The 14975-nt window shown below is 34.0% G+C and overlaps 3 protein-coding genes across 4 annotated transcripts in view; 2 read left to right on the plus strand and 1 right to left on the minus strand.

Moving 5' to 3' along the window:
• Positions 1 to 386: 386 nt before the first annotated feature.
• LOC100179264 (purine nucleoside phosphorylase-like) lies at positions 387 to 3688 on the plus strand. The gene is made up of 6 exons (XM_002129620.5): positions 387 to 544; positions 1026 to 1210; positions 1406 to 1509; positions 2217 to 2392; positions 2847 to 3037; positions 3210 to 3688. The coding sequence occupies exons 1-6, from the start codon at positions 534 to 536 to the stop codon at positions 3404 to 3406; spliced, it is 864 nt and encodes a 287-aa protein (XP_002129656.1). The 5' UTR covers positions 387 to 533; the 3' UTR covers positions 3407 to 3688.
• On the minus strand, positions 3682 to 8629 carry LOC100181587 (coiled-coil domain-containing protein 149). 2 transcript variants are annotated; one of them, XM_026835361.1, is made up of 11 exons: positions 8566 to 8629; positions 7483 to 7594; positions 7228 to 7359; positions 6910 to 7062; positions 6600 to 6716; positions 6041 to 6213; positions 5710 to 5782; positions 5276 to 5387; positions 4730 to 4844; positions 4397 to 4473; positions 3682 to 4238 (listed from the first exon to the last, which is right to left on the minus strand). In XM_026835361.1, exons 2-11 carry the CDS (start codon positions 7531 to 7533, stop codon positions 3943 to 3945), a joined length of 1299 nt encoding a protein of 432 aa, XP_026691162.1. In that variant the 5' UTR covers positions 7534 to 7594; positions 8566 to 8629; the 3' UTR covers positions 3682 to 3942. The 2 variants fall into 2 exon arrangements, with proteins under 2 accessions (XP_026691162.1, XP_009859258.1); XM_009860956.3 differs by having other exon boundaries at positions 3682 to 4289; positions 8566 to 8585.
• An 85-nt stretch (positions 8630 to 8714) lies between these two features.
• Positions 8715 to 14975, plus strand: part of LOC100176075 (RNA helicase Mov10l1-like) — a 10179-nt gene continuing 3918 nt past the window's right edge. The window contains exons 1-10 of the mRNA XM_026835491.1: positions 8715 to 8986; positions 9387 to 9542; positions 9792 to 9945; positions 10215 to 10349; positions 10981 to 11120; positions 11753 to 11857; positions 12492 to 12609; positions 12877 to 13019; positions 13684 to 13836; positions 14350 to 14581. Of these exons, the coding sequence (XP_026691292.1) occupies positions 8842 to 8986; positions 9387 to 9542; positions 9792 to 9945; positions 10215 to 10349; positions 10981 to 11120; positions 11753 to 11857; positions 12492 to 12609; positions 12877 to 13019; positions 13684 to 13836; positions 14350 to 14581 (1481 nt within the window). The 5' untranslated portion in view covers positions 8715 to 8841. The remainder of the gene's footprint in view (positions 8987 to 9386; positions 9543 to 9791; positions 9946 to 10214; positions 10350 to 10980; positions 11121 to 11752; positions 11858 to 12491; positions 12610 to 12876; positions 13020 to 13683; positions 13837 to 14349; positions 14582 to 14975) is intronic.

The raw sequence follows: 14975 nt of genomic DNA on the forward strand, positions 1-14975 counted from the left end.
ATTTCCAATTCTTTAGACTTGACTTGCGTTTTACAACGAATTTTCGTAAGTTCCACCTCGAATTTCGTGGTGTATTTCAAAAAAATTATGCATAAAATTCGACCAGTACCTGCATGCAAATTTAGCCATATCAATGTTTATGGCTACTTGACACGTGCAGCAACTATTTGAAATCTGTGTTGCCAAACCAGTATTCAGTTCGTAAAGATGCCCTTTGCGACAAACATAAACAGGTTATTTTATGGCGGGTTTTAAAAATCAAACACATTTTGTGATAAAGAGTACCGTAAATATAAAAGGGAAAACATTACATTGGGTGCTTCCGCTCATTTTATGGTGTCGAAAGTGGAAAGTTTGTTTGGATTAGTTTAATCATTTACAGCACTGCTGAAGAATCTGTTGTTTGATTGGTTGTTTAAACAGCACACGCCCACAAACTTATCTGACCGACTTTCAGTTCATAGTCAGAAATTCTACATAGGCGGTTATATTTGAAAGTGCAATTTGATTTTAAACTACACTGAATATTTACGATGACTTCCAGGTAAGATTACTGTTGTGCTGCGTTTAAATATCAAGTAACTTTACATATATTCCTTATGTTGTCTCTGCTCCAGAGTATTCCATGGTGTAAATAGAGTAGTTTGTTTTGTCCTGGTAATCGCGAACGTAAAACCTGCGGACTCGCGTATCAATATTGACACCATTAATTAGTGTTTAGTTGGGAAAATCCAAGTTTATTAACAGTTTCTGTGTATTAAACCATAAACTAGGAACAGAGAGTAAAAACGCAAGAAATGTATAGGTTTGTATTTATTTGATTGGATTTTTCACCATTACCTACCTGTTATACTTTGGGTTATCTATGTATTGCCAATAAATTAATATATTTGATAATGTTGCATTTAGCATTACCTATAATGAGGACATGCTCAGATGGTAAACTTTTTTTAAACAAAAGGCTTTGTATTGGTTAACTTTAAATAAGACCTTGACTCTCTGCTAATTTTATTTACCTTGTTTAGTTCAAATGAGGGTTACAGCACAGAAAAGGTCCGAGTATCGGCAGATTTTCTCAAGTCAAAGATGGGCAATGTAAAACCTAAAATTGGAATCATTTGTGGATCTGGACTGAGTGGTCTTGGAGAAGTAGTGGAAAATAAAATAGTCGTAAAATACAGCGAGATTCCTTCCTTTGTTGAATCTACTGGTATTTCTGATTGAATCTTACGAGTTGTATATTTTGTCATATTAACAAAATATACAAATGTAGAAACTTATATTTGCATTTAAATCAAAGTCAACACATTAAAATCACAATTATTAAAAAAAAAAATGATTGAAAAATATAATATATTTTAAAAGTTTGTGTTTAATTTTGTTTTTACTCATTATTTTTTTCCAGTGCCCGGTCACAAAGGCCAGTTAGTGTTTGGGCAAATAAGTGGAAAGGACGTGGTTTGTATGCAAGGCAGATTTCATCCATACGAAGGTTATCCTGGATGGGTGGTAAGTTATGTTAAGATTAAGTGTGATTTGTTTAATGCTCCAGTTTAGTCAGAGTGTGGCATGTTATATGGCATGTGGTGGTATCTCTATATATAACTTATATGTGGTAACTGTGTATACAATGGTGCAGCCACGGGGGGGTTCGGGGTCGTGATCCCTCTTTTAAACCAAAAGAAAAATTTTTTTTTTTAAATTAAAAAAATTTGAAAAAATTTTTGATTAAAACCCCCCCCCCATATTTTTTTCTGGTTGCGTCACTGTGTGTATACATAGGCCTATATTGATGTAAATATAGACCAATGCATATATGTGAAGTAAATAGAGGGATACATGTCAACGTCCTAATGGTTTATAGGCATTATAAAAGTATGCTGTGCAAACGGAATGTTTGAAGTTGTTATATAACTGTCATTAATATGAACAAAGTACACAATAATCTTGAAAGTAAAACTCGTACGTTACATATGTAATAAATTTTATCTTTCATGATTTATAGTCTTGTGTTTCATTTATAATTCATTTAACTGGACAATCGGACATGTAAGAAAAAAACAATTATTCACCATAAGTGGTAACTTATAAGCAGGCATAAGATATATAAAACGGAACACATGTGTTATAACGACTGTCTTTTCCCACCAGGCAAAGATAAAATAAAAAAGTTACATTTATTCTTGTAATACCCTAAAATCCATATTTTTTTTAAGGTTGGATTCCCACTTCGTGTAATGAAACTTATTGGAATTGAGATGGTTTTGGCCACGAATGCTGCTGGTGGAATAAACCCAGAGTTTAAAGTGGGGGATTTCATGCTGATTAAGGATCACATTAGTTTTACTGGACTTGCTGGTTACACCCCACTAGTTGGTCCAAATGATAGCAGGTAAAAATACTAGAGTAAAATCTGAAAGGGCTGAATTGTGTATGTCAGCTTGTCTGGGATTATTCAACTTATTAAAGCTCACCCCCACCCACCCCCAACGAAGATCCTAACAAAACTCGCGCCTCCCTTTTTATTTAATTTTTATAATACATGTTACACTTTTCTTTATTGTTTTTCGCGCCCCCCTTATGAGTCTTACCAGTTTACAGTTAAATTAAAAAAGTTTGATTAAAAAACGTTTTTTGTTTTCCATGCATTAACACTTTGGAAAAATTATATTTTCAAGTTTTGCTGCATGGCAAACAAAACAATAATCTGTAATGTTTTTGTGCCAGAGATCTGTCCTTGATAAAAGTATTATGTCTGGTAGCTGTAGAACAGTTATCGTTAATTTGCAAATTGTGCTTTAAAATGAATTGTTCCCTAAAATACAACAAACAACATCTTTATTTAGTTTTGGACCAAGATTCCCTCCCATGAATGATGCATATGATAAAAACTTAAGGACACTATTCAAGCAGTGTGCGAGTGATTTAGGATATGATGACTTCATGAGAGATGGGGTGTATTGCAATGTATTTGGTCCTTCATATGAAACTATTGCAGAGTTGAGGTTATTGCTTAAACTTGGTGGGGATGCTGCAGGTAAGTGTATTGTTCATTTTCACATTCTTTGCATTAATTAATTTACTGGAAAACAAATACAGTTATATAGAATGACATGTTTTTGCTTATATTGCTGAAGGGTGCTTGTTAATGTTGTTAAAACATCTTAATACAGTAGACCGATCCAGTTTAAAATTTGTTTTCTTTGCAGGTATGAGCACTGTTCAAGAGGTAGTGACAGCACGTCACTGTGGTATTAAAGTGATTGCCTGTTCGCTTATCACAAACGAATGTATATTAGAGTATGATACCGACAAAACCGTTTGCCATGACGAGGTGCTGCAAACTGCCAATGACAGGGCACATCAGATGCAAACTTTAGTGGCAAAGTTTATTGGGAAGTGCTGAAACTTGAGCAAGCCCAATATGCTTTACTAAGGCTCGCTTAAACACAAGCTTCTATAATGAAATATTTACCCAACGTATTTGGCTTATTGTATCTTTTTTGCTAACAAGTTCCTTTTTTTGCTAACAAGTTCATCTTTGCAATATGAACTACTTGCTTTTGCTTCTGCATACGTTATCCTATAATCGTCTTGTGATCTGCAGTTTTTACCGAATTTTGCTTCATGTGGTGTGTTTATCTATGTATGACATGACTGGGCCAAAATATAAAGTTCCAATACAAAGTGCAAATGTATTTCCAATTACTCACAGTAAAACTATTCAGAATAAGGTACAAATTCACCAGGAGACTTGACAAATATTGCACAAGACACCACTATGATTATCATACTACTGTCACTATAAGCTGGCAACAGATGATTGGCAACTTTCTACAAAGGTGCAAACAGAACTTCATACGTATTACATCAATATGACAAAAAATATTACAGACACTAACAAAGGTTGCCCTTTATGGCACATTTAGAGTGGCGTTTAAATCATGCACTGCATGTTTCACGCTCATTTTCAGCAACCTCCGATAAAGAAGTGGAATTATTTTCATTGTGACCACAACAGTTACTGTTATCATCAGTTTTATCAACTGTTGGGTTATTATTTGCACACAAATCTGGCATAACATCTTGTAAAGACAAATTCTCAAACGAGCCGGACACATTGGCAGCCTCTACATTGTTCAACACATCAGTATCTGTCACAGGCTGCTCAAAATCTTTCACAGTATTATCCATATCGATCGGCACATTACCGAAATCAACACCCTTCCCGTTATGCTCTGTGTGCAGTGGTGTCTTATCAGTATCAGAAGTAAATTCACAGCCATTACCTGAAGGTTCATAAACAAAAATTACAAGAACAAAGCAAATTGCTAGATCAGGGTAAAATTTATGGAACTTACAGTTAAAATATCTAATTGCTAATGAATCAACTTACTCTGAACATTCCAGAGTCCACCAACTTCTAATGTTTTTAATTTCTTCTCCAGCTCGGAAACTCTTTGACCTAAAATTCTAAACAAATAATGATTTTGAGTATTCTGTGGTACTGCTATAGTTTGTTTCACTGTATGTTGTGTACGGGTACATAAATTTAATTAATTTACTCTTAAAATACAGAAATACCTTTCTGCTAAAATGCCAATATACAGCAAAAATGCTTCACCTATGTAACCATGTTATAATCTCTGTTGTTGTTCGGTCACACAAGATAAATAGGTAAGATTCCTTCTATCAATTAGGTGTAGCATGTTTAACATGGTTTACTCACTTATTTGTGCTCCTTAAATGATGCATTGCAAGGTTTTTATCATTGATGGTTTCCAGTAATGCGGAAACTATAGATTGTAAATCAGCAACTTGTTCAGGTGAATTGGTGTTAAAACCTGAACATATACTGTGTTTAGAATTACCACATATATTACTGTTATACGGTATATTTGCGATAAAACATGTTAAAATATAAATTCCTAACACGCCAAAACAAACGATTATGTCGCACAAGAATTTGGGTATTCCTTGATATATTACGTTATCTAAAGCCTAAAGCTGCCGTGTTAAAGGTTACGAAAGCTTTTACGAGCTGCCGTCTTTTGATCTGAATTTCGTTGGAAAAATACCCGATTAAAAATTCGCAGTAACATCTGAATGTTTTTGTTGTGATCATACCAATATACTATCAGTGCAAAACACCCGTACGGTAAAAGTTGTAATTTCATTTATTAATGGTCAATTGTATGTGTTATCAGCTATTTGAAGATGAACCATGTAATATGGCAATTAAACTAACATTTTAACCAAATATGAAACATCAGACCTTTCAATAACATTTGCTTGAGCTGCTTGGGGGATACCACAGTGCCCGCAGACCTCAGATTTCCCAACTTTATCGACTCATCTCCTCCAGTCTTTTTTGAGATAAGGATGGACTAAAAACAACAGATCAGTCACGGCAAATATATCATTATACATGACTTGTTTGCGTTACAAATTAACAGCGCTGGTGAAACAACACAGAGTAATGAGGTTGATAACAGAAATGCTTCAGGAGTCAGTTTTCACAATTACAGCCTAATGAGACCAGGGTACTTGATTTTCTATGTTTAAAAGTGTGAAAATTTTCCAATTAAGCTTGTTCTGTTATTCTAAGTCTATTGTGTGTTTATACAGAATAAAAAGTGCTTTAAAATATGTTCTGGTAGATAAAATGTATCTTGAGTTGAATATGAGATACCGAATTGTGAAAATTACCTTGTATTTGTTGACTTGGGTGTGCAGAGTGTTTTTCTCTTTTTGACACTGACTGATGCGTTCTTGTAAATACCTGACAAAAAGAATTTTTCATTTGTGTACGCCAAGTAAACAAAATATATATTCCATACACAACTTAAAACTTGCATAAATCATTTAGACTGGTCTGCTATGTTCAAAATAAACAAAACCAAAGCTCCATATTATGTGCAGAAACAGGATGTTCAGAAACGTCCTATTGAACCAATGTCCTGATAAACTTCCTTTTGGCCAAATACACAAGGATGTCCAGATAAAAAAGACCAATATTTATCTTATCACAACAACCTACTTATTCTCCATGCAAAGCGCATCAATGTCGACAATCCTGCTTTTATCTCCAGACAACACATGGGATAATTCCTTGTTCAACCTTTCCCCTTTCAATCTATACATTTCAGCTTCTTGCTTTGCTTCCATGGTTACTTCTACTTGACACATGTACTCTTTATGCCAGTTTTCACCCTGATTTAACAACAAAAGTTACAGAATAAAGACATATAATGTTAATATGCCTCCTTCCCCCTTATTTACACTTTTTTAAAGTGTAAAACACCCCTTTAAAAAAATATCGCCGAAACCCCACAAACGGAAGATTATTTTTGAATGTTAAGGTATTGGTAATGACAAATTTTACTTTGAACAATGAAAAAAATGCAAATCATCTTCAGCTCTGCACTTCAGTTGCTTTGTTGTCGTTCCCTTTGCATAGATTAATTGTGAGCTTGCTATCTTGGGCAACCTGTATGTGGTTGCTGAAGACGTCGTTCACAGACAGAACTTATTTTAACAAAAAATTAAATTACATAAATTAAAAAATACCAAAAAAACTTAAAAGATCACATAATAACCTGCTGTTGAGCTTGTTCAAGTTCCGATACTAATTTCTCACGCTCATGTAATGGAAAATGTCTTGCACCAATTCCTTCATCACCAATTCTTTGACGTGCAAATTTTTCTCGGAGTAACTGAATACAAATGTTATATGAGTATTGACCAAAAAGTTATACATGTCGTATGATAGAATTATGTCCAGATACTAATTTCAATGATTCAGGTCTGGAGTTTTGAAATTTTGAATTTGACCTTAATAATGTCCACAAATTTATTTTCGGACATTTCATTGTTACACCATGGGTATTAAAAATATAGTTGTTTCACCTTTATATCTCCAAGTGCTTCATTTAGTTTTTGTTGCAACATCTCACTGTGTCTCTGATGACCCAACTTTTGATTCTTTGTATCACGCAGAACTCGAATCAGTTTCGCTTTATCACTCAGCATTGCAAAGTCTGCCTGCTGCCGCTTTAAAGCCTGTAAAATAGTTCACAACATAAAAATAAGGCAGATTTTAAAAAGAAGCAAAATGTGATACACACTTAAAAAATATGACAGCAGTCAGCATTTTAACAGATTAGTACAGTAGCAAAATTGAAAAAAATATCAGCTCTGTGAAATTCTTTTATGAAATTTTCTTACTTGGCATCGTTCTTGTAGTTTCTCTGCCATCATCTTAAACTGATCTCGCTCTTTTTGCGCTGTTTCCAAATCTTTGGAGATGATCAGCAGAGCTTCACTTTTGCTTTGCAGTTTTCTCTTGAATATCTGATGCTACAGAAACATAAACACGTTTTAAATATGTATTAACTACATTTCTAAGGTTTATAAAGTATTCAATTAGAATAACACGCCCTGATGAAACTTTGTTTCTATGCATAAACAAGAATTTTTTACCTCTGCGATAAGTGCTTGCCATTCTGGATCATTTCTTTCACGTCTAGACATTGTGAATACTGGTTAAAAATAAGCACCACATCAGCAGATCAACAAGTACTACTCCCAACACCTAAAGAGAAGTAACAAATCAATGTGTATAAACATAATATATCTTATCCTATTTATTCTGTGATGTGTTTTGAGGTAATACATTCTACAACTTTACATGTATAGTTTTAACTCCCACTATATCATATTAAATTACAATGAATACATATATAACTTTAATATAAAATGTTTACGGTTTGAAACAACAACAAACAAAATTTCAAAATCGTGACCAAAGTCGAAACGTAAATAAATTGCAAAACTGCTTGTGCGCATGGAAATAGCATATTTATAGGGAGCTAAGTTTCAATTTCATGGTCGGTTAATAGAAAGTCATTTCTGAGGTTAATGTATTAATTGAAATATTTTAATTTGTGTTTCAACCAGTGACATTACGGATGCTTCTCGCTTGACTCCTCGGTTTATTGGGCACATATTAATTTTCGTTTTTTATGTATAGCCGAAAATTTTTACGACACACGGGACCACTAAATTGGAGCAGTCGCTGTTAGATTTCTTGCCTAGTAACACATATGCATACAAAGTAGTGCAGAGCCCGTAACCCCTGGGTTAGACCAGAGGGTTAGACGTGGGCGCGGTAAGCACTAAGCACCATGCAAACTTAACGACAACTGCTCCAACCCAGTGGTCACTAATGGGTTGTCTAAATTATCAGCCATACATAAACAATCCAACAAAAAATAATCACCTACAAAGTAACATAGGCTAGATGGTAACTCGTAAGCTGGCACGAGGTGTTAAACCCGTGTTATAACGACTGTCGTTTTCCGCCCACGTGAGGATAAAGTAAGTTACATTCATTCATTCACTGTAATAATTCATTACAATCTGAACGCACAACCAGAGTTGTATAAACACCTTCTATGTATTTCTATGGCTCTGCGCACAACCAGTTTCAAAAAAACGAAAACTGCCTCTGATAAATTCCCGCGGAATCGAACCGCTGTAGTAAAACAAATCCTAAAGTCTTACCCAACTGACCGTTTCTTGTTTCTGAAAGACTAAAGAACATACACCAATCGTTAACTCATTACCTTCCTATCAAAGTTGCAGTGTTTGTGCCCTTTTATTGGTGATTTGCTCTCTTTTTTAAAGAGTGAACACTTTTCAAAGTAAGTTTTAGCCAAGGGAAAGTCCCGAAGTAATTGTAGTTTTTTTTACAAAGTGAAATTGCGCGAAGGTAACTTTACATTACGATAATTTGTGTGAAGAAGACAGCCACTGTACCATAGATACACCCATATTAATATGAGCTTTCTAAAGACGATACAACAAAGTCTCTCCAGCCTTATTACCACTTTGACCAATCGTAAATCTACAACGCCAGCGGATCTACCTGAACAGGATTTCGAAAATTTTCTAACTTGGTTTCACTCAATCGAACCACAAAAAGGTAAAATTTATAATTCAATCTCACACTATTTGCATCTACTTTTGGCGGTGTTAGAATTTAAGCTTGTTTATTGTTTACATTATAGCCTTGTACTGGTATGGTGGACTTCCTGTCACACATTGTTAACGCGCACACTATTGTATTATATAGTGGGGTGGGGGAAGATGGGACACCTTTAGCACAAAATATATAAATACCCTGATCGTGTTTTAAACAATTAACAACAGTCTATGAAAGTCGGGAGGGCAAGGTTTTATAATTCTTTGAATGTTCTTTGTTTGCTACCAAAATGTACGAGAAAGTAGAATGAAAAGGTGTCCCATCTTCCCCCATCCTACTATATTGCAAAACATAATATTTTACCTCTATTTAGTATATTTATTAACCTTATATATTTCAGATGAGTTTTCTCTACCAAGTCAATGTCACTTGCCTGCAGACACTTCCAGCCATTCCAAAGCTTCAACTAAGGAATTCAACACAATTAATGGAAAAGTGACCACTTTGTTTGAAAGTCATGGCTTAATTGACCACTATGTGTATTTTGAACAAAAAGGTTTTGAAATATTATGCAAATTGTGTTTTCTTATCCATATGTATATATATTATATATATTAGTATATATATATATATATATATATATATATATATAGTATTAGTGAATTTTTATTCAGTTTTGTAACATTAATTATTTAAAAAATTTTCCCATTATTAATTTTGTTTTCAATTTTTTTATATTATTTACCTTCGTTAAACTTGTCACATGTGTAAGACAAACAACACTGAAAAATTTTGTTTTGTTCAGATGTGAGGGGATTTGAAAGCACAAACTCACTTTCTGTTGGTGACTTTGTCCAAGCAGAAGTTGAAAGAGACAGCCAACACAGTGGTTGGAAGGCAACTTGTGTTAGTTTAGCAAACAAGGAATCAGAATGGAATGAAGGAAACGCAACTTTCAGGTCAGAATGTAGTTTTAATGAAAATTCCTTTTTCGGTGGTTTTGTCAAAAAAGTTAGTTTCAATTTTTTAACGACAGGAATAAATTTAAGTATCTTTCCTTTATTTTTTGTTTCATACTCTAATGTATATACAAGTGTTTAAGTGTATCATTAGGATCATAGATCAAGATGTAGTCATTGTTTGGTTTTTCAATTTATTATATGTGTTTTTGGTGCCAAAATTGGAATTGTGCATTTTTTCCACTGACTGACAGTTTATTTCACCGCAGAATACACACAATGCACGAGGATAGAGGGTCCATCATTGGTGTCATTACAAATCTTACTTATGATAAAGAAAGCAACAGCTTCACTGGTTGCATTGAAAGAGATGTAAAATTCAACAATGAGAATCTTTCACCCAAGTAAAAGGAACAATTTTTATTTGTTGAATTTTCTTGAGTATTTCGCACATTATGTTACCGCTACTCTAAAAAAGCTTCAAGTAATGTTAAATTGTGTATACCTTATGTATCCTTGCAATAATAAGTTCAATAAAACTGGTTATAACAGCGTTTTAACACTAATGTTCTGTCGTAAGCAGACATGAAGGATATCTGTTTAATATAATTCATGCCGCTTAGGAGTTACTGCATATGTAAATATGTCAATGCATTATTTTATTGTAAAGGTGATCATTTAAACACTGCATAAATAACCACTTGTTTAAAACAATTACCATTAAGTATCTTGCCTAAAAACACAATCACCCACAATGGTAGCAGGCTCAACCCTCAAACTTATTATCTGAAACAGTGCGCTAATCACTGTGCTGTGGCATTGGATATTTCTTTGCATCATTAGTTAAATTGTTCCCATTCATCTATAAATATACTCAATTATATTCTGTATGGGTGAGGTTCTTGAAGAGTCGAGGACCTGAGATTAAGGCCAGATTTGGTCCATTACCCAAACACCCTTGTTCTTCCGAAATTGATGTGCTCACGATATCTATAAATATATATAAAAAAATTGATTAATATTATGGTATCACAGTTACATACCATGGCGTGGCGACTGGGTCCATGCAGAAGTCAGTGAGGGTAGCGTGGCAAACAACATACGACCTTTAAGAAGCAAACAGATGACAGGATCTGTGACTAGAGGGCCTAACAGAGACAGAAATGACACAACAGGTAAAATCTTTGAATTATACTAATAAACCATAGCTTTTTTTCTAGCTTGAATGTGTTTATTAATGAATGTAAATGTAACTTACTTTCTATCCCCGTGTGGCCAGAAAAATTAGTTTGCGTCGTAGTTTAGCCTCATATTTTCCATGTTTTTCTTGGCCAGGTAGACTGTTTCTTACGAAATAGTACGGATTCATTTCATCATAATAGCAATTGTTTTGCCTGGCAATTAATTTCGACATAATAACAATTCACACGGCGATTATTTGCGTCATAATAGGGATTGACACATCTCATTTAGCATGTGTAAGAGGTTTAAAAGCACGCCTAAATGTTTGCTTTTTTAACTTTTACGTGCGTCGTATTTTAGCTTTTTGAACACCACTGTAATAACACTTTATTTTAGAAATTTTCGCGCCCCCCTTTCGAGTGTAACACGCCCCCCTAGGGGGGCGCACACCCCAGTTTAAAAACCACTGTTCTAGAATGTGAATCCTTTACTTTATGATATCACGGAATCATCACAGAAACATATACCTACTGAGTTATGCTCAGTAAATACCAGTGCCAATGATGTTTTCAATAAACCTTAATTTTTTTAGCATTTTAAGTTTATTCCATTTTTTTTGTTAAAGGTGTAGTGAATGGAGAAATATGCTTTGAGGTTTATTCTTGTCAAAATCAATTTTATCCAAGAAGATTAGATCAAGTATCTGTTGTGGCCATTGAAAGCATGCAAGGTGAGTAGATTAAACATTTCTAGTTTTTAGTTAAAAAATTATCAATTTTCAATTAAATTAAAAATTTCCAATTTTCAGTTAAAAAATTACCAAATTTCAATTAAATTAAAAAATTCAGTTTTTAATTTAAAAAAAGTAAAACTGAATATTGTTTGTTAAACATCTAGTTGTGGCCCTGTAAGAATATATAATAGATTTACAAAATTGAAATTAGGCTTTCTGGGGAATTTTGCAGAAAACAGATTTATCTTATGGGCTAGGGCTTTATTTCTTGCTAATATGTTGTCACCTTCTGTTCTTTATTAATAAAAAATCAAGTTTAACTTAAAAAATCAAGTTTAAAATCAAGTTTAAAAACGGACTAACAGGAAACTCATCAAATACCGCCTGGTGGCGCTATAGCAAGAAAAATAATTGGGGTCTGACGTAATATCATAACATTTTCCTTACTTATATTTACATTTTTTCATGCTCCACAACAAGGTACTGTGCAAGTAACTTTTGTTGGTGATTGTTTTTCTGTATGGCTGACATTTATACAACCGACAGGTGACAACAAGAGACAAAGTAAAGTAATTTTATATTTATATTTAATATTTCATTTTTAATGGTTTTAATGTTTTATATTTTCAAGGCAAATACTCATGGAGAGCAACTGAGGTTAATTTGATCAAAAGATCTGATAGAAGAGGAGGTGGGGATGCGGGACATGCGAGGGGAGGGTGGGTTCTTCGTGGACATCGACCAGTAGAGTGAGTGTTTCAGTCTTGTTTTTTTTTCAAGTCAATTTTTTTAAACATTTTTTCTAAAAAAAGAGTCTATTTTACCAACATACAATATAAATATATATACGTATATTTTATACTGTGTTATAAAAGTAAATTATTGTTAGTTTTTACCTGAAGCCTTTATTCTACATTGCATTTACATTGCATTTAAAAAAGATGAAAATTTCATTTAAATTTTTATAAAAAACAGTGCACCCCATTTAGTAAAGAAACAAGTGTTTTATTTTACAGTGATGACCGCCCTGCAAGTCTGCCGTCATTTCTGCCATCGTTTGCGATACCAGACACACTAAGGACTGCTGTCAATCAAGGTGGTGACATTCTGTCCACCAATCCAACACTGAAGCAACCGCTGTCATGTGATAATTATGCAGGTACCATATTCTGTTAGGTCAATTTTAAGAGGGTACAGACAGTTTTAAAAAAAATTAATTATGCTGATCAACTGGATCTGGCTTTTTTTTTTTTTTTTAAACTGTGCCCATCTACGAGTTCGCGCCTGCCTGTAACCCAGAGGTTATGAGTTCAAGGCTCGATGCTGCTACCATTGTGGGCGTATGTGTCCTTGGGCAAGACACTTAACGGCAATTGCTCCAACCAGGTGGTCACCCAGATGGGTTGTCCAAATTATCAGCCATACATAAAAAATTAGAAAAAATATTCACCTACAAAGTAAAATACATGGTAACTCGTAAGCTGGCACGAGGTAAAAAAACCATGTGATAACGACTGTTGTTTCCCGGCCACGTGAGGATAAAGTAAGTTGCCTTCATTCTTTCCTTCACATATCTAACTACGTAGGTGAATATTTTCACTTTTTATATTTTCTTTTTATATATAAATCCAAAAGGGAACGATGGGTTGAAATGGCAGATAACTGTCTTGCCGTCATACACCCATAATGGTAGTAGCAATAACCTTTGAAGTTGTATTCTATCAGCTTGTAAATGTTTAGTAGGTTGCAAGCAAATTCATAAAATCTGTTTATTTGTTCTTAAAAATTGAGAACCAGTTCTAACCCACATTATTTTATATTAGAGAGATTTTCGTGCCTTCTTCACTTGGAAGAACTATCTGCCGAAAAAGAGATTCAATCTTTTCAGTTGACCAATATATCCTTATCACGCAAAGGAGAATTCTTAACACTTAATGTACCGGGAATTTTGGATGGGAAACCAAGTCTACATATAGGTTTTATACTAGGGTGGGAGAAGATGGGACCTTTTCATTTTTTTTCTCATTTCATTTCGTAATAAACAAAGAAAATTAAAAAAATTATAAAATCGTACTCTCACGACTTCCATAGACCATTGTTAAGTAATTAAACACAACCAAGATATTTTGATAATATGTGCTAAAGGTGTCCCATCTTTCCCCGCAGTACTATATACCAATTCTAAATATTAGTTAAAATTATTTTTGCTACACAGTTTTGTTTTGAATAGATTATATTGTATTTCGTAATTTGCAAGTGTGTGCTTGAGGTGTATAAAGTTACCACAATACCAAATGTTGTCACTTTTTTAAACTGGTAATATAAGTGAATGTAAATTCATAGGTAAAATAAGTTGTTCTGGAAAGTGGTGAGGTGACAATAGATTCTCTTTTTCATTAAAAATTATTTTTTTTTGTATTGCCTATATAAAAGTGTTTTGGCATAAATTAGTTATGTAAAATTTTCTTTGAATTAAATCTATGATACAGGTGACATTGTGATTCTACGTGATCCCGTGAATCCTACATCTCATCCCGAGCATCACGGTTTCATCCATCATATTATGAGCGACACAGAAGACCTTCTGCTCAAGTTTCATGACCGCCTTCATTCAAACTTTGACGAAGAGGACAAATATGTCGCCTCATTTACATATAGTAGGACACCATATAGAAGAGCTCATCTGGCAGTCAAGGTAATGTGTAATATTTGTCCGGCTCCGTAGCACAGTTGGTTAGAACGCATGTCTCTGACTCTAACCAAGAGGTAATGGGTTCAGGGCACTTCGCTGCTACTATTGTAGGTGTATGTGTCCTTGGGCAAGACACTTAACGGCAATTGCTCCAACCCAGTGATCACTAATGGGTTGTCCAAATTATCAGTCACAAATAAAAAATAAAGAAAAAGTCCCCCAAAAATAATTACCCACAAAGTAACATACTTGGTAACTCGTAAGCTGACCTTGGGTGTATAAAACAATACACCCATTTTTAATGACTGTCGTTATTCTGCCACGTGAGGATAAATTAAGTTGCATTCATTCATTCAATATATGGGTTAACAGCCCAATAATGACCAATATTCAAAAACCTGCTACACCTTACAGTTTAAAGTA

The sequence above is a fragment of the Ciona intestinalis genome, chromosome 8, assembly GCF_000224145.3.
Source record: "Ciona intestinalis chromosome 8, KH, whole genome shotgun sequence".
NCBI classification, from domain to species: Eukaryota; Metazoa; Chordata; class Ascidiacea; order Phlebobranchia; family Cionidae; genus Ciona; species Ciona intestinalis.

Coding starts and splice junctions, on each gene's coding strand:
- LOC100179264 (XM_002129620.5), top strand. Junction 1,510..2,216: donor AAGGTTATCCTGGATGGGTG/GTAAGTTATGTT, acceptor ATTTTTTTTAAG/GTTGGATTCCCACTTCGTGT. Junction 3,038..3,209: donor ACTTGGTGGGGATGCTGCAG/GTAAGTGTATTG, acceptor TTTTCTTTGCAG/GTATGAGCACTGTTCAAGAG.
- LOC100181587 (XM_009860956.3), bottom strand. CDS start 7,533: ATGTCTAGACGTGAAAGAAATGATCCAGAATGGCAAGCACTTATCGCA. Junction 4,845..5,275: donor CAAGCAAATGTTATTGAAAG/GTCTGATGTTTC, acceptor GTATATGTTCAG/GTTTTAACACCAATTCACCT. Junction 4,474..4,729: donor CATTTAAGGAGCACAAATAA/GTGAGTAAACCA, acceptor TTATTTGTTTAG/AATTTTAGGTCAAAGAGTTT.